At 42.7% G+C, this 21,219-nt stretch overlaps 1 protein-coding gene across 3 annotated transcripts in view; it reads right to left on the bottom strand.

The window, feature by feature from the left end:
• Positions 1-21,219, bottom strand: part of LOC140357889 (myosin-10) — a 106,238-nt gene that overhangs the window by 78,135 nt on the left and 6,884 nt on the right. For all 3 annotated transcript variants that reach the window (XM_072442437.1, XM_072442438.1, XM_072442439.1), the window contains exon 3: positions 9,622-9,778. In XM_072442437.1, the coding sequence (XP_072298538.1) occupies positions 9,622-9,778 (157 nt within the window). The remainder of the gene's footprint in view (positions 1-9,621; positions 9,779-21,219) is intronic.

Here is a 21,219-nt window from a genome sequence, read left to right as displayed (position 1 = left end):
CGGGCCTGGGACGTCTTTTATAATGTCTGATCTTCATCCACAGAGGCCTTTATAGTGTCTCCATCTGTGACTGAAGCACATTGTGCACATGCCTCTGATGCCCTGTACCGTAACGCTGGTCCTGCACGGAGGTATCAGAGGACAGACGTGGTCCTCATGGACAAGTGTGAGGCGCATGGGCAGACTGGGAGACTCTTGGAAATAAGATCAAACTCTTAAAACTGTCCATAGCAAACAAGTCAATAAGAGTCTTTATGAAGCAATGGTCAACTTGCAAGAAGGTCCTGTGATCGATTCCCGATCAGGCCTTTCTGTGTGGAGTTTGCATGTTCTCCCCATGTCAGTGGGAATGAATAACATCAGCTGCCCAGGGACGACAGGTGGATATTGGCTACAACCTGGTACAATGTATCTCTCTAAAATCAAGCAGGGTCTCCATATTGGTTTTAATCACACACACAAATTATAGTTCTGAATTGCAATATTGTTTCTAAAGGAGCTGTATCAAACCAAACTGAATTATTCCAATAAAGTAAAAAAAAGATTTTGTGATTGTATGGCGTAGTCTTAAGTCATTTAATGTATTTATTTGTATTTGTTTATGGCCGTTGCAACCATCACTGTGGCACCTGGCTTTCCCCATGGTCCCAGCCCTGCTTAGCTTATTCCAAAATCTGACTAGATCAGGTATAAACACAGTATTACGATCTTACATCAAAATGCATCGTATCGTTCTAGAAACTTAATGTTACCCTGTGCAATTTCAATGGTCACCACTAGCAAATTGCAAAGTCAGTTATTTCACTTTTATTGAAACAAAAACTAATTTGAACTAGTTGTGGTATCAAAATCAGGCCTTTTCCTGAGTATCGAACTCCAGTTTGAAATGTTTGTATAGCGACACCATTATCAACAACAGTGCTAGATTTCAATCACTCCAAAATCAAACTATTGTTTAACTTAATGATCACCTTGAAAAAACTTGTAAAACCTCTGGCAGCAGAAACGGTTGAGTGAAGCCCGTTTTCAAAGCGCTTATGACCGCTGTAATTGGTCCATCCTGTCCATCACTTGTTCCATGAGCTCCATCAGCGCAGAGAGCTATTCACAGCTGTTCCCGATGAAGTTCCACTTCATATTAAACGTTTGCTTTGATAGTGAGACAGGATACAGCCCGGGTGGGCACAGTGACTTCTGGTGCAGAGCCAAGGCTGCACATAGATAAACAGTTATAAGTTATAAACCACAATATTGCATAGGATCACCTTATGTTTTGAGTATTGCACTGTTTGGCAGCAAAACAAAAATAAAAATCAATGTAATTTGAATTCAATACTACTTAAAGGTTCCATTTTATGCTATATTAATTATTAACCATGATGTGATGCTGTTCCCACATCAAAAACATATTGTGTTCACATACTGTATGTTTGAGAAATCCTGTTCTTGAGAGCTCAAAAGTCTGTTCCACCTGCTGATGTCATGATGTGGTGCAGGCCTTTTCCAGGAAGTGCTCAATTACTCTTTTTCTATATCCATCTATTATTTTAGGTAATTCAAAACATGATAAATTAATCCAAAAGTCTCCAAAAAGTTGTGAATAATTCTAAATAGCGTCTCTATCTGTTAGCGTTATGTTGACAATTGCCATGGAGGAAAGGAAGTGGACAATTACCACTTATTTCCTCTATTCTTCTGTCTTTACCGTTGTCTGCAAACTCACACAACTACTCCAAGTGTTCAAAAAGAAAGTGAAACCACAACTTTCAACTTTCCCAAGCATTATCTTGTTACACAACAAGAAGTACCAACTCAAATGTGTCCGTACTTTTTCTCAAAGCCACAATAAAGGACAACCTGTCGTCTGGAAAGCCACTTTGTTTTTGCTTACACTGCCACAGACCTAAACAACGGTCGCCTCCATTGAGGATAAAGCAGTCGCTGGTCTGGCATGCTGGGTGGAGCCTGTGGACCAATGAGCAGGCAGAGAACGCAGTGGGAGATAGGGCCAAAGTATGCAGCGGCGGCGGGCTAATGGCTCACAGATGTTGGCTCCACACAGGCTCTTTGTGATGTGTTCGGGACGTGCGTGTTTACCGTGGCACCTTCTGAGCTGTGCGAGCGCCAGAGGAATCCAGACTCCCCGGAGGAAAGGCTTATCAGAGGAGATTTGAGGTCAAAAATTGAACTGGTCTGCCGATAAGGCTGCAGAATGTGCTGTTCATCACTGTGAAATGAGACGGAATTAAGCTGAGCATAAACTTTGGATATTGTCAAGGAGATCAAAGGGGCGATGTAATCAATTATTGATAAAAGAGGGAAGATTTGCAAAATATGTATCAGGCATATGACTTATAATAAAAATCATCTGAACATGTTTCAGATCAATCTTGTGGTTTTAACTGAACAAAATGTGAACTAAAATCGGTTATATTTTATAGTTCCTCACATAAAGTATGTCTTCTGTAAAGGTAAATTGCGTAACCTTTCTGATAAAGTGCTTGTCACCATGGAGATGTTAGTCCTTAGGAATGTTCCACAGTTTGGTATTAAACTTTTCTACCTCCATGTTTTCATCAAATAAAGAACTTGAGAACAATCCTCGCCTCCCGCAGTCTGTTATAGACTAAACTTCGACAAGACGTAGTTACAGGTCATATCTACGGAGAGGCGGTCCTGTTCACGTGCATTATTCACCACAAACGCCATGAGCCCCCTCAGACGCATGAGCTGAGCCTGACCAAAGACGTTGTTTCCATGACAACTGGCTTGGAGCACACATGTTTGGTTCTCTGGAGCTTTTCTGTCACCTGTGGCTCACTTACCCTGAAGGTGATACACTGGAGGCAGCAGAGAGAAGGTTTTCTGAGAGGTGCAGACAGAGGCAGGAGCAGAAGTGTCTCTCGCTGACATTTAATAGATCCAATTTGCCTCGTTTGATGATTCCATTAAATAAACTATTATTCAAGCACTTTTTACATGCAATTCCCACTGGTTTTACCTTCAGCCACCATCACACCACAACGCGGACACCACCTCTTTCAACTACTGCGTTTCATAATGTGGCTTTGTGTCCAAACAACCAAAATATTTCTGTTTTTAAAAGTATTTTTGAGGGGAAAAAAACACAACAGGTAAACAGTAAAATGTACATGTAGACAAGCAGATCGTTTTTATTTTATCAGAGCTCTTTTTAAAGTTGTTTCTCTTCTTTTTTAAGACTACACTCCATAATACTATTTGCATATCTCCAAAAAAATCAATATGATGTTACCCATTTCTGCCATAGCCCCGCCTCCACATAACTGTGCCATGCTGTGTGCATGAGTAGACGGTCATCTCAGTGCTGACCCATGACTCCATAACCCAGATATGCTGAGCTCCACAGCTGCCCCGCACACCTGCCCCAGCCTGGTGCCCCTCTACTGGGCTGTGCGCGTGCCGACAGACTCACTCACCCCCTTCACCCACGCACTCACCCCTACACCTGTCCTGTCACTCAGACCCTGGGTGTGCCCTCCCCTCTGCCCCAACCGAAGGCCTCATTTCCCCCAGAGCACCCCTCGCACAGCCCCCTGGAACCAGCCCCTGGTCACAGCCCCCTCATACTGCAGCACAAAGCTCCTATTGTAAGGCACAATACTGGCCGGGCCCACCCCCCTCCAGCCTCTGACGGGACCCTCCGCTCTGTTTCCCCCCAGAATAAACCCGAGTTTGGGCATGACTTCCTCTGTCTCTTAGACAACATTTTATAGGGCTCATATTTTATCTTTATGGTCAGTATGTTTCAGTAAAGTATTTTAAAGATTTCTTTCAATTATTTTGTTTGTCTTGATTTGTAACACTTCAACTGTGTTATTATTGTTAGCTCTTCTCAATTCCCCTCTCGAAACTGTACTTCCAGTGATTTATGTATGTTTGAGTAATCTTTATTCTACTGCATTCAACATTGGACCAAAAATCCCAGTTTTCCCACAGCGATCTGTCGTGATCAGCATCTCTCTATAGTCAGGGCCGTCAGCAGGGTCCTGCCAATCAATACTGTGATTTAAAATGTCCAAAATACAAAATAATAATCCATGGGTGTCTGTATACAGCAGAAAAGGCATAATATGTCTTCTTTAATTAAGTCATACAAACATTTTTGTCTATGTTATGACAGAACCAATTTACACAGCTGTGTAATGTCTGCATTGTATTTTTATTATTACAACTTGATTGAAACCTTACTGTAGTTATATCTTCAAGTGAATTCAAACAGAAAAAGATTGCAATGTTTTCACTGTTTTAATGTTTTATCTCATTATGGGCGATACCCGGAAGAATGGGCTGGATTTGTGTCCGTCACATGGACTTAAACCCTCTTGACAATCGACAATGGGTCATCATAACATTGTGAAAATTTTGTGTTTAGTGTTTCATCTGTCACAAATCTGACACATTAGGAATAAGTAAAGTATCTAAAATATTCAGAAATAGTAGTTTGATGAAGACACTTGGCCATGGTTCTCATGTTCTACATTTCACGGGCCACTCCACACACAGTGGTCCCGCTGTGGTCTGGAGCAGAGCAGCAGAAAGGATCCGCCCGCAGAGCTGCGGCTGCACTGTTCATGTTCACATTCAGCTTTTTCGATGGATTCAAAATTTGGTTCAAGACAAACAACCAAAGAAAGAAAGTGGTGAACACAGTGAATGAAATACACCAATTACATTAGACCTATTTTTTGGGACTTTTTAAACTACTTAAATTTTTTTGTATAAGTTAATACAAAAACTTGTTTAAGTTATAATCCAGTGGCACGCATGTGGGGAGTGATTGAACCGTATTGAAAAAGACAAAAGCAGCACTGCTACGACATGACGCTAACAAACGCTAAGTAAGAATTATGTATATATAGGGCTTTTATCGGTTTAGAAATGTTAGCTTTTGTGCGATATCATGGCGCTAAATCAAGTCAACGCATGTCTTGTAATTCCCTTCAGTCCTATTTATGAAAAAACTAAATGAATCCAACAATAAAAGAATATCTAAATGACGTGGCAGACAGTGAGTCACTTAACGTACCATGTAAATATTCAGCGGAGGATTTATGTTTGTTAGAGTTGGTGTTTGAGCCTCAGGGCTAATGCTCACTAAGGGGACATGTATACTGCCTTCCAGTCGTCCTCAGAACTCGGACCTCAGAGTGAGATTCCTGGACAATTGAGTCAACATGAACCAGCGGAGTGGTATTGTGCATGATTCACTTTGAATGCACCAGCAGAGGGCACATAAACTCCAGCTGTGGGAATTGGAAGTGAACAAAAACCAGCCATAGTGATGCGCTGTAATAATCAGTCTTGTAAAGGGGTTTTTCAGAGATTCTGGACTGGTTTGAACAGCATGAGTTGGCTCTTGTGTTGGAGAAGGTGGGCAGTTCTGTGAGGTCTCCATGGAGAAGAGGAGCGAGGGGGGGGGGGGGGGGGGGGTTGTCCCACCACTGTGATGACGCGTGACACTGACTCAGGCACAGAATTTAGCCTGGTGTGGCATGACCTGGGACAGCGCTGACCTCATTCCACAGCATTTGTCACTGTTGGGCTTTTGTGAGAGAAGAATCAGTCGTGTCCAGGCCGACAGGAGCTGGTCCAACATGTCTTTCAATGTGGGAATCTCACCAATTGACAAAGGTGGGAAGAGGAGCCAAAAAATGTACTAGGGAACGAATACGGAGAGTAGAATGGTGATTTAAAAAGTAGGGGATACGCTGTTGTCACTTTGCTCACAGAGGGAAGAGAAACCCACACTTTTACTCCAGTATGACCCATATGAGCAGCTGTGAACAGTCCATGATTGCTCATTTCCCCATCTTTAAGTTTGTAGGCACTTCGCTGGCCTACAATGCCCATCTTCCTACAAACCCCCAGAGACCCAATGTTCCTACACAGGCCCTAAAAATTCTCAAGACACATTAAGTTATTACAGTATTGTTGATCGCTTGTTTCTGTGGGTCAGTGCCCCTTATCGCTCTTACGACAGCAGTAAGATGTTTTTATGATCAATTCAAGTTTGTAGTTTGGTGCAGGTAGATGCTGGACTATGATGACGCAACAGAGAAACATATTGCTGGGTCAGGACTGTAGCTGGAGGATTTTTATGTATGGAGCATGTTTTGGGTTGATGGGGGACACCGGAGCGCCACGACTTCTGCAGCAGCTCTGTAGCACTAAAGAAGAGATAGAAAAAGCCCAACTTCACAACCATCGTACGGCTTCCTTTTCTCAAGAACACCTCAACTTGTCACTGGGAACTGAAAGTCAGACTTATAAACATCATATTAAGAAAGCTGTGAGAAACTCTGCTCCTAGTTTTGTACGACGTGTGAGATTTGTACGAGCAAATCATTCGTACGGGTCAAGTAAGAAGTCAGACAGTAAGTAAGAAGAAAAGGGAGTTACACTGTCAAGTAATGTATTACTCAAGTAGAAGTGTATGAAAACTCAATTTCTTTAAAACAAAGCTACTTAAAAACAGTAAATCAGAGAATAGAATAAATCAATCAATCTTTGGGCTTGTGTATGGAGCAGCACAAAATGAAAGCAGATTCTGAACAGAACGGAAGAACAGGGAGTGAAACAGGGATTTGAGTGATGTCCTAGTAACAAGCCAGTCTGGAGATAAGGACCAAGGCTGTCGAAACACAGATAGTGCGGAATAAAGGACTTTAAATTAGAAGCACATTACAAGCTCTTGTGGTTCTAAGGTGGAAGTGACACTGTGCACAAGATAAAAGGGCAGCTGTAACTTCTCATGCACATAGTATATTTCAGACTAAGTGCACTGTGCAGTACTTCTGTATGACGTGGGGAGAGTCATGTAAAACAGCCATGATGACAAACCAGAGCCACAGCTAACTTCTCAGAGCTAGTACAGAAAAGAAAAAAGAAGATAATACTTTATCTCCTCACTTGACTAAATAAAGAAAAGTGAAACAAAAGCAGGCCCTCTTACCCTGGCCAGTGGCACCAGAGGGGACTGCACATGGGACTGCACATGGGACTGCACAGGGGACTGCACATGGGACTGCACATGGGACTGCACATGGGACTGCACATGGGACTGCACATGGGACTGCACATGGACCTGCACATGGGACTGCACAGGGGACTGCACATGGGACTGCACATGGGACTGCACATGGGACTGCACATGGACCTGCACATGGGACTGCACAGGGGACTGCACATGGGACTGCACATGGGACTGCACATGGGACTGCACATGGACCTGCACATGGACCTGCACATGGACCTGCACATGGACCTGCACATGGGACTGCACATGGACCTGCACATGGACCTGCACATGGGACTGCACAGGGGACTGCACATGGGACTGCACATGGGACTGCACATGGGACTGCACATGGGACTGCACATGGACCTGCACATGGACCTGCACATGGGACTGCACAGGGGACTGCACATGGGACTGCACATGGGACTGCACAGGGGACTGCACATGGGACTGCACATGGGACTGCACATGGGACTGCACATGGACCTGCACATGGACCTGCACATGGGACTGCACATGGACCTGCACATGGACCTGCACATGGGACTGCACAGGGGACTGCACATGGGACTGCACATGGGACTGCACATGGGACTGCACATGGGACTGCACATGGACCTGCACATGGACCTGCACATGGACCTGCACATGGACCTGCACATGGACCTGCACATGGACCTGCACATGGGACTGCACATGGACCTGCACATGGACCTGCACATGGACCTGCACATGGACCTGCACATGGACCTGCACATGGACCTGCACATGGGACTGCACATGGGACCTGCACACGGACCTGCACACGGGACTGCACACGGACCTGCACACGGACCTGCACACGGACCTGCACACGGACCTGCACACGGGACTGCACACGGACCTGCACACGGACCTGCACACGGACCTGCACACGGACCTGCACACGGACCTGCACACGGACCTGCACACGGACCTGCACACGGACCTGCACACGGACCTGCACGTGGACCTGCACGTGGACCTGCACAGGGACCTGCACATGGACCTGCACATGGACCTGCACATGGACCTGCACATGGACCTGCACATGGACCTGCACATGGACCTGCACATGGACCTGCACATGGACCAGCACATGGGCCTGCACATGGACCTGCACATGGACCTGCACATGGACCTGCACATGGACCTGCACATGGACCTGCACATGGACCTGCACACGGACCTGCACACGGACCTGCACATGGGACCTGCACGTGGACCTGCACGTGGACCTGCACATGGACCTGCACATGGACCTGCACATGGACCTGCACATGGACCTGCACATGGACCTGCACATGGACCTGCACATGGACCTGCACATGGACCTGCACATGGACCTGCACATGGACCTGCACATGGACCTACACATGGAAGTATCACCTCTGATGTGTGTATAAATAAGCTAGTGCTCTGTATCTGAGCCGGCTGAGGCTGAACATGAACGTTTGTGAAGAGCTTCTGGAACATTTCACTTCTCCTTCCATTAAAAAAAAGCTGCAGCATTTATTCTTTTTGGGATCAATATTTATCGTAAGTTGTAGTTCCATAACATCTGAGTTGTAGAATAATGAACATCTTTGACTTATTATTGATACTAACCATTAATTTTTAGTTTTATGGATCTAAAATCTGGAACAATTGTCCTGAAGACATGAGTCAGGCCTCTGTGTAGCTGTGCATGCGGCTGGAAGGATTTTATAAGCACTTTGACCGTTAAAAGTCATTTTAAAAAGGATTGTTTCTGTTTGTATCTGTTTTGTGATGTGAATGCACCTTTCCTGTTATGGAGAGCACTTGAAATCTATTGTGCTCTACAAAAAGTGCCTGGCCTTAGTTACTACTGACATGTTTCAATCTGCTTTTTATTAATAGCAATGTCTTTTATGATATTGTTCTTTCAAACGCAATTGTAATATAAATGTTATTGTAGGGTCCATCAGAGTAAATGCATGTTTTTCAAGTGTAAAACAGCTGTAATTGAATCAATGTAAGATAGACAACTGTAATATCATACTACAGTGTATATATAACATTTGAGGCAATGCAGTAACATACTTTTAGAGACCAGAAAAGTTACATAGAGCAGCTTTAAAAATAGTGATATCTCAGTGTCATATCCTTAATGACCTTAAGAGCGGGTAATATCAAAGAAACAAATATTATAGTCATTCATGAAATTGGTATCAAGCCTTTTTGTACGGATTATTTTTAGGATTCAGTAGTAGGTAGTAGTTTACCCTTTGCATCCGTAAATTGACTTAAAAGGGACCAAGGCATAGCTCTGGTAAAAACTCTCCAAATGATTAGGATCTTGCGGGAAAAGAAGGAGCAAACAGCATCGTCATAAGTGAAAAGACAGATTCAACTGTCCAGAACTCCAGATAACTCACACCATGTTTTCTTCTGTCTGCTGTGGTGCATATCAATATCACTTTTTACATTTAAAGTCAACAGCTAGAACGTCCACAGCTTCCTCTCGGACATGACAGGCTGGTTCCCACGGCAGCATGAGCACGGTGTTGCGGCGGTGTTACCTTGCAGCATGCAGCGGTAGGCGGCCTCAGAGATGGCGTAGATGTGAGGGGGGATCTCGTGGCGCTTCTTGCCTCGGTACATCTCAACGATGTTCTCTGAGTAGATGGGCAGGTTCTTGTAGGGGTTGATGACCACGCAGAACAGGCCCGAGTACGTCTGTCAGGAAACACAACATGCAGAGCAACAAGTTAGGTCTTAGCCCAAGGGGAAAGGAAGAACTTAGATTTGGCTTTACAAAGTGTACAGGACATTATTCATTCACAAGTTGTTCTCCCAGTGACACAACAGCAGAATGCAGAAGGAGTCGCAGTGATATAAGAGCTATGAATGGTTGAGATGCCAAGAAAGAGGAGTAAAGGAGAGACTGAGGCCCCTTTTCCTTCTGAGGAGTCCGCGGGGGATTCCCATAAGCCTTCTAGACATAACACAAGACCAAGGTCACCTTTCTCTGCAGCGTTTAGCAGTGTCATTTCAAACATACATTTCTGGTCTTCACTTTTTTCTATCGATTCATTGATGCCTCACAGTGAAAAGGTTCTAGGTTCAATTCCCAGACTCTCATGGCTCTTCTCTCTAGAGTATGCATGACATTTTTCCTGTGTCTGGGTGCTCTTGTTTCCTAAAATGAGGCCACAGTTATTTTATTACTTGGTTTACGGATTTTTGAATGCCGCAGGATTTTGATGAAAAATTGCTTCACGCGCTCTTATCTTTTGACTTAATATCGCTATTTATATTTAATTTAAAGCTATTTAGCGTTGACGGCGGTACTTTCTAAAAAAAAAATTATAATAATTTATTTTATTTGTATTGTAAAAATAAATAATTTAAGTGCGGCGGATCTGTAAACAAAGTAATAAAATAACTGTGGCCTGAGCACAAATGTAAGTGAATCCTCCAGCTAGTCTGACCATGAAGGTGCTGGAGTTGGTCATGGTATCTGCTTGGTCGGTATCAATTTGGGACAGGTCCTGTTGAAAGCAATCGACAGGCAGAAACTGCAGATAAATACTTTCAGCTTCAGCAGAGAAATACAGCTTTAGTTCAATCCAGTGAAGGGAAAGGTTCAGACATTTCTCCCACACACAAATGCACTGAACGCTCCTCCACACAGCATTAACAGTCTGTATTTCTGCTCAACTCTGCCTCTTCATGTCCGTCGGCTCAACCAGGTTTGTTTGGGCACTTCGCCTTTGGCTTCCACCAAACCACTGCCCTGTGATTGGTCAATTGCTCTGACCGACCGGTGGTTTGAGACCGAACGTGTAACACATACTGTAACACATAATGTACTTCCAGCTGCTGTTTTCTCTATTCCACCATAAATTACAGCGACGTTTTCATGGAGCAGCAGCGCGATCAAACACACGGCTCTGGTTTCACGCACATGTCTCTGTCCCGTGTCCTGATGGTTTACGGCACCGAGATGAGCGTCCGACAACATGTCCAGCGGGTCATGAACGTGAAGACCCCGCTGCGGACATATGAGGGCCATTATGTGAGCACCCTGTTTGAAGCATGCAGGAGACCCCAGGTGAAACGTTCCCAGGCGCACACGAGGTACCTGAAGGGCCGGAGTGAAATTGCAACTGCACTCTTGTTTTCAGCGCTGATGAAAAATAGATGTGGTTTTATCTGTGCGATCGGAGCAGAGGATATAAACACAGGCTGTTCAGAGGCAGGTGGTGAGCGAGAGCAGCAACATCAAGAGGCTTGGGGTGGTTAACATTGTAAAAACTAAAATCTACACTATCTTAAAATACATGTTTGAAGACTTTTAGGAAAGAGAAAAAAAGCTTTGAACCTGCAACCAAGTGGTCAGTGGACAAGCGCTTACTGACCATTTATCTAAATAGGTTGGAATTAAATTATAGATTATAGAAGGACAAGAAGATTATTTGGTAACAATATATTCGTAAGAACTGAAAATAATAATTTTATGAATGTTTGAAGAAAAATTTTGTCATTTCAAGTCAAACTATACCACAAAAAATGTAAACCGATATAGAATGTTTCTTATTACGTTACTGTTTATGTCAGATTAACTTTACTTTTGATTTCATTAAGCTGCTCACATACTAGAAGAAGGGAGAGCTAGAGTATATGATGTGAAAGAAAGTAAATTAAGGATTTAATTTCACTGTTGTTTGGTGGTCATTAATTCAATAATAGTGAATCATTGTAAAATCGTGACGTTTCTTCTCACTAAAGTCTAAACTTCTGAACACTCAAATCTGATACTGTGACTGGAGGGTTAGTCCTTATTAGTGACCCAAAAAAATCCTGTTTATCCATTATCAGAATAATCTTGACCATTTAGTATATCAAAAGTAAATGGGGAAAACTAATGACATTGTGATTAGTTATAACAGATGAAGTAAGGGTACATCTATGCCCAGCTCAATGGAGAAGCACAAAATCCCCAAAACTCACATTACTCACAGGGAAATAGAGTTTTTTGGAGAAACTGTGGCTGTGAAGTGGCTCATCACTATCATGTGTTTTGGGACTGTTCTGTTCAGTTAATACTGGACTGAGATGAATGAAGCACTGCAAACCATCTCCACACTTTAAAGGATCAAAAGGACGTCACAGATCGACAAAAAAAACGTCAGTTATTGTGTTTTTAATGGTCGACGGGGGAGATTTTCTAACCAGGATTCACCAAACTAGCATGAATGAAGCTAAATGCTACTCCAGGTATGTTTTTGATGAGGTAAAAAAGTTAGAACATGGTTAAAAGCACAAAAACTCACTTTTGCATTATACGTGTGCCTTAAAACAATGTATTTCATTGTAAAACTCCAGCAATGGAAAGGATTGGTGGATACCAGTGGAATATGCTTTTGGCTGCTGCAAAAGGAGCAATAAAAAGGAAATGGATGGCAGGGACTGAGCCGACTGTCAAGCACTGGACTGAAATCACTTTGGGCAGGTACAAAATGGTCAAATTGGACTTTTACTTTGACACTGGGGCAGAAGGGACTGATACACCGAGCGACATGAGCCTGACTGACTTTGTTATCTCCTGGTTCATTCTTTGGACTACTCTAAACCTGTGTCAGTGCTAAATGGTGGAGGGAATCCTGGAGAACAAAAACGTAGTGTATCCATCAACAGCAGGACAAAGTACAGCTGGCAGCAGGCGAAGCCACAGCGCAGGGCCCAACCAGGAACCAGAAGGTGATATTTCCACTGTGTAATGCGATCCAGAGGGGTGCGAGCGCGAGGAGAGGAGTGGGGAGGAGTGGAGGAGGAGTGGAGGTGGTGTGGAGGAGGTGTGGGCGGCCTGGTAACAGCTGAACAACACAGGACGGGGCAGACACAACAGAGAAACTCCAGTGTCATTCTAGACCAGACCAACTCTATGTTAATAAGAAGTAGAGCTGTGCAATGAATCGGATTTGAATTGAGATTAGGGCAAATAACAAATTGTTTTAGTTGTCGACAGTCAAACTATTATTTCTATTGCACCTTGAAACTTTTTAAATGCAATTTCAACCAAATGCATCTTGAAATATGATGGAAGCCTTCTAAATTAAAGAATATTTACGAATGAAGTGTATTGAACAAAATCCCAAATTGTTTACAATTGTTAGTGTGTGTTTAGTCCAGATAACAATTACCAGTATGTTAGCAGCTCTGGCTTGACTTTAACTGACTTTTAACGGTTAAATGTTCATTTCCGTCTGTAGTTTCAGGTCAGAGGAAAGAGACAGTCACAGTCACAGTAACTTTACTTTATTATTCAGAAAGTTTGCTTTGATAAAGCTGTCACACACTTGAGGAATGTTAATATATAAAATCTATTCACAAAAGTAAAGAAATAAGGTAAAGGATTTTGTTTGTCAAATTCATTTCTGAATTTCTGAATGTGTATGATACAATCTACTGATTTCTTTTCAATTTAATTTAATTTCATATAATGACAGCACTACGGAAATGGTACAGAAGTTCTCTGTTTTTGAATTATGGCATTGAAATTGGATTTTAGTTTTACTTTAACTTTGAAATTGAGTTGTAGTGACAAAGTAGTACCGACTTTGAAATATCCATCTCATTTCAAGTAAACTGTTCCTCATCAACGAACATGGCCCTTCTCAGTTATGGATGAGGGCCTTGGTTTTGTGCTGTTATGGTCTTGCCCTTGAGTAAGCTCGTGTCAGACTGGACCAGGTCACTGCTTTTGGCTCATTATTTTGGACTTGGTTTGGGTGATCCTGACCGACACAGGATTTATAATACCTGCAGATGATTAGTCGTGCCAAAAACAAATACTAAACTGACATCAAATTCAATTGCTGCATTTAATTTTGATTAGAAATGTATGAATAGGAAACAATCTTCAAGCTACAAACCTCAGTTGTGTAGCCACATCCAGAGCCTCTTCTGATGGACTGAAGTTCATTCATGCTCTATTTTGAAGGTAAAAAGATCTGTGCGTTCAAGCGTAGTAACCGTCAATACGTTTATACTCTAAGCGTTTCAAACATAAAGCTGTGTTCTGTTAAATGACCACCAGAGAGGATTGACCAAGACAAATATAAAGAGTAATGGCAGAAACAAACATGTAAAAGTGGCATTTAATTCTTTTGCAGCTTGTTCCAGAAACATTTTTCAAAGTTCAGACTCCACTGTTGTGCTGTGTACACAGAGGTCAGGACATGGACGGACAGAACAACGCAGAGGACCGACAGGAGCTTCCATGTGTATCCGTTTGGAGCATAAAGTATAATGACGCTTAATGTGTTCACACGGAGCATCAACTGTGTTTGGCTTGAAACAAACTTGTGTTAAGGCCCACAGGAAGATTCTAGAAATACAAACTATCAACCTATGTTTCATTTGGCCAAAATCTAGAGTTAAAAATCTCTAGATTTTTAACTACTACTACTGTACCTCTTGTTGAAGTAGACATATTCCAGTATTCCAGACCATCGTTTTCAACTACTAATTACATAGTTTGTGGCGTACACTAAATGTAAAGATTATACAAAGGAATCTACAATCTTGTGAAAGGCGCTACAGTGAAAAGTAGACCAGAGGTTGAGCAAAATAAGAGTTGAAAATACCCACTTCTCGTCTTGACTGCCAAAGATTTGACCCTGAAGCATTTGGACTTTTGGCACCACAATCCAGAAGTGGGTTTCATGTGGCGGCGTGGTTACTAGATGGCATGTCATATGTACGTGGGGTTTGATTTCCTGTCATTCCGATACAAACCATAATATCACCCGACGTTTACTCGAAGCATTTTTCCAAAGCAACATTCTCTGTAGTCGTTCCCTCATTATAAAAGAACTGGCCTGGAACAAGAGGAAAGTTGGATTTGCCTAGATGTTCCACAACAAAGCCACAAGGCAGAGGTTTGAGTTGATCATCAAAGTCTGAATGAAATCAGTGACATTGTTGTATGACTCATGCCTCAGCGCAGGGCAGTGTGGGAAAAGGCTGAATGATATGGAGCGGGCGCCCACAGACAGACAGACCGATATGCAGGCAGAATGCTGAGGCTTTGTGACAGCTGGAGCAGGTCTGACTGCACAAAGACCTGCCTGTGAAGCTGAGGAGGAGATGTGTGCTGAGGGGCAGGCACTGCTCAGATACAGCACAGCCAACAATCAACGCTGACTGAGCCATATTTATGACCAAAAAGCCCAATGTCACTGCCTGATCTCAGATCTCAGAAGCTAAGCAGGACAAGGCCTGGTTAGTACTTGGGTGGGAGACCACTGGAACACCAGGTGCCACAGGGGGCGCTGGAGCAAGCTGTCATTGTGTCCTTAGGCAAGACACTTCATCCACATTGCTTAGTATGAATGTGATGTGTACATGGTGGTGATTGAAGAGACCAGGCCGCGAAATAGACGGGGAGCAGTCAAATCTCCGGCGGACCCGCGGTTTGAATTAGGAGGGGGCCCGCTGTGCCCCTGTATCTAAATTCCTCGAAAAAAAAATCAAGATTTAACTAGTAATTTGGCGATACTCGGGGCATTTTCATCGCTTAAGTTTCGTTTTGACAGACATGCCACTTCGCAGTCTTCTCGCTTCTCATTGGCCGAGAGGTGTCCGTGATCTAATTTCGATGAAAACGGGCATCTGATTGGCCGCTGCGTTCGGTCTTGTTCGGATGTACTCGCTAATGCCAGGTTTAATTTTGCCCCAAACGTGATATCTAGGTTGGCGGGCGTCAATCTACTCAGTCCACAATTCAGTCTTTTTAAAGTTGTTTGCAACAAAAGCTGTGTCAATGTGGAAGTATCCAAGGGCCCCAAGGGCCCCCCACTTTGGACTTGTTGGCATCGGGGCAATGTATATATGTTTGTAGTTTATTTTGTAGGCTGTGATTTTACATATTCCACAAGATCTCCCTCAAATGCCGTATACAGTATTTATTTTGTATCTAAGAAACATTATTATATTAAATTAAACAGTTTTAAAGATCATGATCTCTGGTTTATAGGAATTTAGTATTTGTGCTCTTCATATCAAATAAAAGATAAAAGTACTTTAAATTGTTTTACATGCTAATAACGAGGTTTAAAACAACAAATGTATCTTGTTCTTATGACGCCGTGATGCCGCGCGCGCTTGTGGACCCCTGAAATTGCTGGGGGGCCCCTAACTTTTTTAGGTAGGGGGCCCCCCTGGCCCCTAACTTTGAAAATCTATTTCTCGACTTGGAGACTGATGGCACAGATTGGCAGCCTCAATCACTTTTTTATAAGAGTTTTTATGAGAGCTTTTCTATTAAGAGTGTTTTTTAAAGTTTTGTATAAGTTATCTGTTCTTTGTTGTTTACTTCTGTACCTACTTTGTGTTGCAACACTGGAATTTCCCCATTGTGGGACAAATAAAGGCTTATCTCATTTTACTTCTCTCAGTCTGCTCTAAATAAATCCAATTCATAAAAAATAAATTAAGAGTAGTCTAATGAAAGTCAGTCTGGCATATGTCTCCCAATGTCTGGCAAGTCAGTCCAGTTCAAATTCAAAATAAAAGCTTTCTTCCGTTTTGTAAATATCCAATATTATTTCAGTCCTCAAAAGTACCTTCCTCAGACTCATTTATGCATCCATCATTTCCATTAGTGGAATGTTTTTTATCTTGTTTTTTATGTTTCATTTGGCCCAAAGCCTTTATTTGACTGGGTAGTTGTAGTGTGAATGTGGGAGAGAGGGGAGAGACAATCAACAAATAGTCATGGTCGAGAATTGAACCCATGACACAGCGGTAGTAGCAAGGAGTGGAAAATTAGCACTTGCAATCAACTTTGTATGCATCGCATCAGCTGCAAGCTTTGTTTTGTAACTATGTATGATGCACTGTCCCTGCCAAATAAATACATTCATTAATAAATGAAATAAAACCCTTATACACTGCACCACCAACGATGCACACCATTATGGGAGTTTTACATCTTTGACACTGTTTTAGATTTAGATCAAATAAAATCTCTTCAATCTTCACTTCCTGAACATAAAAAATACAGACCCTATTCTTTTCCATTTTGACCAAAAACAGTCTTTCCAAAGTCTGAACTCTGCTCCAAACCACATGCTTTTACTGACAGACGACTAGCTGTCTAATCAAGACAATTACAATAGAATCTTAATTCACTGTTGATGATTTGTACAGCCACTGACATGGGCTGGGCAAACTAGAGATTTAAACCGATTTTCCAGTTTTGTATCTAATAATTAAGAGTCAAGCCAAAAGCAAACACTGGGCAGAAGAAAAATGACCCGAGAGCTCCACACGGACTTGCCCAGACCAATAATCATGAGGCGATACAGTGGTAATCAACCAGAGGGAGACGGATGTGTTCTTTTACTTTGGTCCAGATCAACCAATGACAGATGTTTTGAACCAATATAAACGCTTTTGATTATGTCCTCAAAATGACATAATATATAGTACACATCGAGCTGCTTTACACTCTCTTTACACAGCAGCACTCTTCATTAGAAAGATGTAAATAGGAAAAAATCTACAACCTACGAACCTCACTACATCAAATCTCTGTACAAGTGCTACCTTTTCTTTCTTTTACTTTTCTCTTTCAAAAATACGATTAAATGCCGTCAGTTTACCAAAGATGTTTTGGACATGTTTAGCACAGTATGTAGGAGCTTTGTAGATTAGATAGATAATCAAAGTAATTAAAACAAAACCACTATTTTAAGCAGAGGACCCATGGACTGGTCTGAATCAGGTTTATTAAAGCTACAAAGACTTCACATGATCTGAAAAAGTGAAGATGAAGGGATTCTGAAAACAAGAGAAAGATGCACCACTACTGGACAACAGCTGGTGGAACACAGCATTTTCATTTCTGAAGAACTTGAAGGAACTTGAAGGAAGATTAAAACATAAACTCTAATCGGTCACGTCAAATTTGTTCGGAGCAGGAGTCGGTTAAGAGTTGTATCACTCTGATCAGAACATCAGAACATAAATAAACTAATACATACCCACAGTTAATGCTTCAGTTGTAAAGGTCAATAGTACAGAGCTAAATAAAAATACTTTGATGATACGCTGCACATTGTCAAACCTGGAGTGTAATCCTTCCCTGGAGTGGAGCTATCTGCAGCAGACATAGCACATGCACAGGGGGTAAGGCAAATAAACCGGGCCTCAGACACTGGGGAACCGCTCAATGGGAAAATGGGCTTTCTGATCAAAACAACAGAGCTGCATGTGTTTTCAATCTGTCCGAGCTCTGAGAAATGTGAGCAAACTGTCACATCTCTGGCGAGGAATGAGCAGCACGTCCTTTCGACAGCGGGTTTAAAAACACAGGCGGCGTCAGAGCCTGTTGCTCCTCGCTGTCGTCATTCAACAGGTGTATTCTGAGTCCAACAGGAGGACGTAGTCTGGCCCCGGGTCATGTTGAGCGGGTGGATACAGTGAATGACAAAATAATAGAGATAAGCCGGACCCGGTTGTGTCTCCGGATCTGTCTCGGAGGTGATTGCCAGCCCACATTCTATTCCTGGAAAGCGTGTCACTAAATGGGTCAAGATCACAACAAGTGGAACATCAGAGAGTGGATCCTGCCGTAGTCCAATTAGATCAGGAGGACAGGCACGAGAAATAAGATTAACCAACTTACTTTCTTCTTGCTTTTGTAAATGTGTATTAATTTAATAGTTCTGTTTAATCTAAAGCAGTGACATGATTATCACTTAAATCTGGTTTGGTCTTGATTGTGACTGTATTTAGTTTAGTATTCAAAGTCTCTTGTAATCCTGGTTTAGACCTGATATAGTCTAATATTTAGCTTTGGTTTATACCTGATGTAGAACCATTTTGGACCTATTTTATTGTGCATTCACACTTCCACAAAACCTGGACTAGATCAGGACTAAACCAGGACCAAATCAAGTCTACTGGGCTCAAACCAGGACGAGTAGACATAAACGTCTTGTTTCAGTCCAGACTTTTACCTAGTTTAGCCCAGTTGATGTTTTAGTCCTGTTTCAGTCCTGAGTTTAAGCAGTTTTTGACCTTGTTTAGTCCTGTTTTAGTTTAAGCTGTAGCTGTGGTTTAACTCTGTTTTTGTCCTGTTTTCAGTCCCATTTTAGTTCAGGTTCTGATCAGATTTATGTCTGCTTCAGTCCTGCGTTGGCTTTGGTTTGGACCAGTTTGTGTTATTTTTTGGTCCCATTTTTGTCCAGGTTTTGATTTGATTTATGCCTGCTTTAGTCCTGCCTTTGCTCGGGTTTACTTCGGAGTCACTGAGAACCCTGAGGTGGCACTTAGTCTAAATTGTAAGACAATCCCTGACATAAATCCCTAAATGAACAGACTGTGTTCCCCCGGCGTGAGCAGAGGTGAGAGGGGGAAGTATGGGGAAGGTGAAAGGGGACAAACCAGAGGTGAAATGACTTTGGGGGGAGTAGAGAGTCTGGTTCTGCTTATGGATCTGTAGAGAGCTCTGTCACTCATTCACTCGGCCCACACGTCTGCCTGTGTGTGGTCACAAGCAGTGGAACAACAAAGTATAAAGGCCAAAGTGTTCTCAATCGGTCCAGACGAGGACAGAAAGAAATAATAATCAAGGGGATTATTTTAAGTTGCCGGGTGGCAAAAGCTGCAAAGTCAATTGTAAAATAATTGTTCGTTCATATCGTCCAGAAATACTGTATGTTGTAACCATTTATTCACAATATTTGGGATATTTTAGTACAAATTTAGCCTTTGTAAAGTGTTGATTTTGATATGAGCCATTGCACTTTCCACTAGAGATGCACCGATCAATCGGCCGCCGATTTAAAAAGCCGGTTTTATGCTGAATCGGCCAGAATCGGTGACCGGTCGGTCCATGTCGTAATTGCCGGTTTTCGGCCGATCAAACTGACCATGCGCGCATGCGCGGTGTGCAGCAGCTCAGCGCGTCCAGAGCAAAACAGCTAAAAACTAACAAGACTCTTTCAGAGCGCGGCGGCCAAAGCGTCCAGTTTACATTCAAGTCTATGTAAACGCGCGTCGAACACCTCCTGCGTTTTCCGCGGCGCGATTCCTGCTTTTTCGCCGTGGAGCGCGGCGCGGAGGGTGCGTTTTGCTGTTTTCCGCTCTAGACGCTTTGACAGGCGCATAAACTTCAAAGCGTTAAAATCGTTCGTCGCAGAAAAGTTCAGATTTGTTCAACTTTGGTGGAACAAAAGAAGGACCGAGCCTGGAGGAAGATCAGAGGAGACTGGACTGTGGGGTCAGTTATTACAACTTTGAGACGATTAAAATCTACGTGTTGACAGTTGATGCGCTCAAAATAATTTGCGCTGGTTTGTGTTTGACGAGTTCATGTGTTAAGGAATCTGTAGAAGAGTAGGGACACATGAAGGGGCCAGAAGAAGCAGCAGCAGGGCTGTCTGAAGAGTTAGTTGTTCTGCTCAACTAGCAGAGAGCCAGGCTACGAGCTAATGCTAACAAGAGATCTCATCCACTTTAAAATACTTTTATGCATTGGAGATAACATTAAATAGATACAAAACTTAAATTACTGACTTGGACAACGAAATAAGTGACTACAATCTAATGTCAAGCCTATTTAATTGTCCCACAGCCTCAAAGAAATGTTTACACAATCAGCTGTGCTCTAGAATCTATAGTGCACAGCTGATTGTGCTTCCAGTGAGTTTATGAAGTCATCAAAGAGCTGATGAAATTGGAAAATGATATTGGCAACATATTTATGCCTCATTAAATATGCTGTATTATAATAGTAAAAGTTGGAATAATATTGCAGTAAATGTACTGGGCTCAAATATAACTGCGGTACAATGTTCTTTAAGATCTGGATTTGCCTTCAGCCCTCCCTGTTGCTCCTGCTCCTGCTGCTCCTGCTCCTGCTCCTGCTCCTGCTCCTGCTCCTGCTCCTTCAGGGGATGCTGGCCCTTCTGCTGCACCCACAGGTGTAAAAGCATTTGGTTGGATTACAATTTGTTTTTTAGCCTGTGTCATCTAAATTGCAATGTGTGTTTTTTTGTAGGCCCACGAGGAAGAGGTCCTGGAGCCAGAGTCCTCCAGCTTTGAGAGGGAGGTGCTGGCAGCGCTCTAGAACTGATCTTCTCCTCATGTTCCATCTGCTT

This window comes from Eucyclogobius newberryi, unplaced genomic scaffold (genome assembly GCF_026437365.1).
Source record: "Eucyclogobius newberryi isolate DKJ021-1_F unplaced genomic scaffold, fEucNew1.0.hap1 SCAF_13, whole genome shotgun sequence".
Taxonomy (NCBI): domain Eukaryota; kingdom Metazoa; phylum Chordata; class Actinopteri; order Gobiiformes; family Gobiidae; genus Eucyclogobius; species Eucyclogobius newberryi.
The sequence above is the reverse complement of the archived record's forward strand: the minus strand, read 5'-3'. Positions and strand labels throughout refer to the sequence as shown.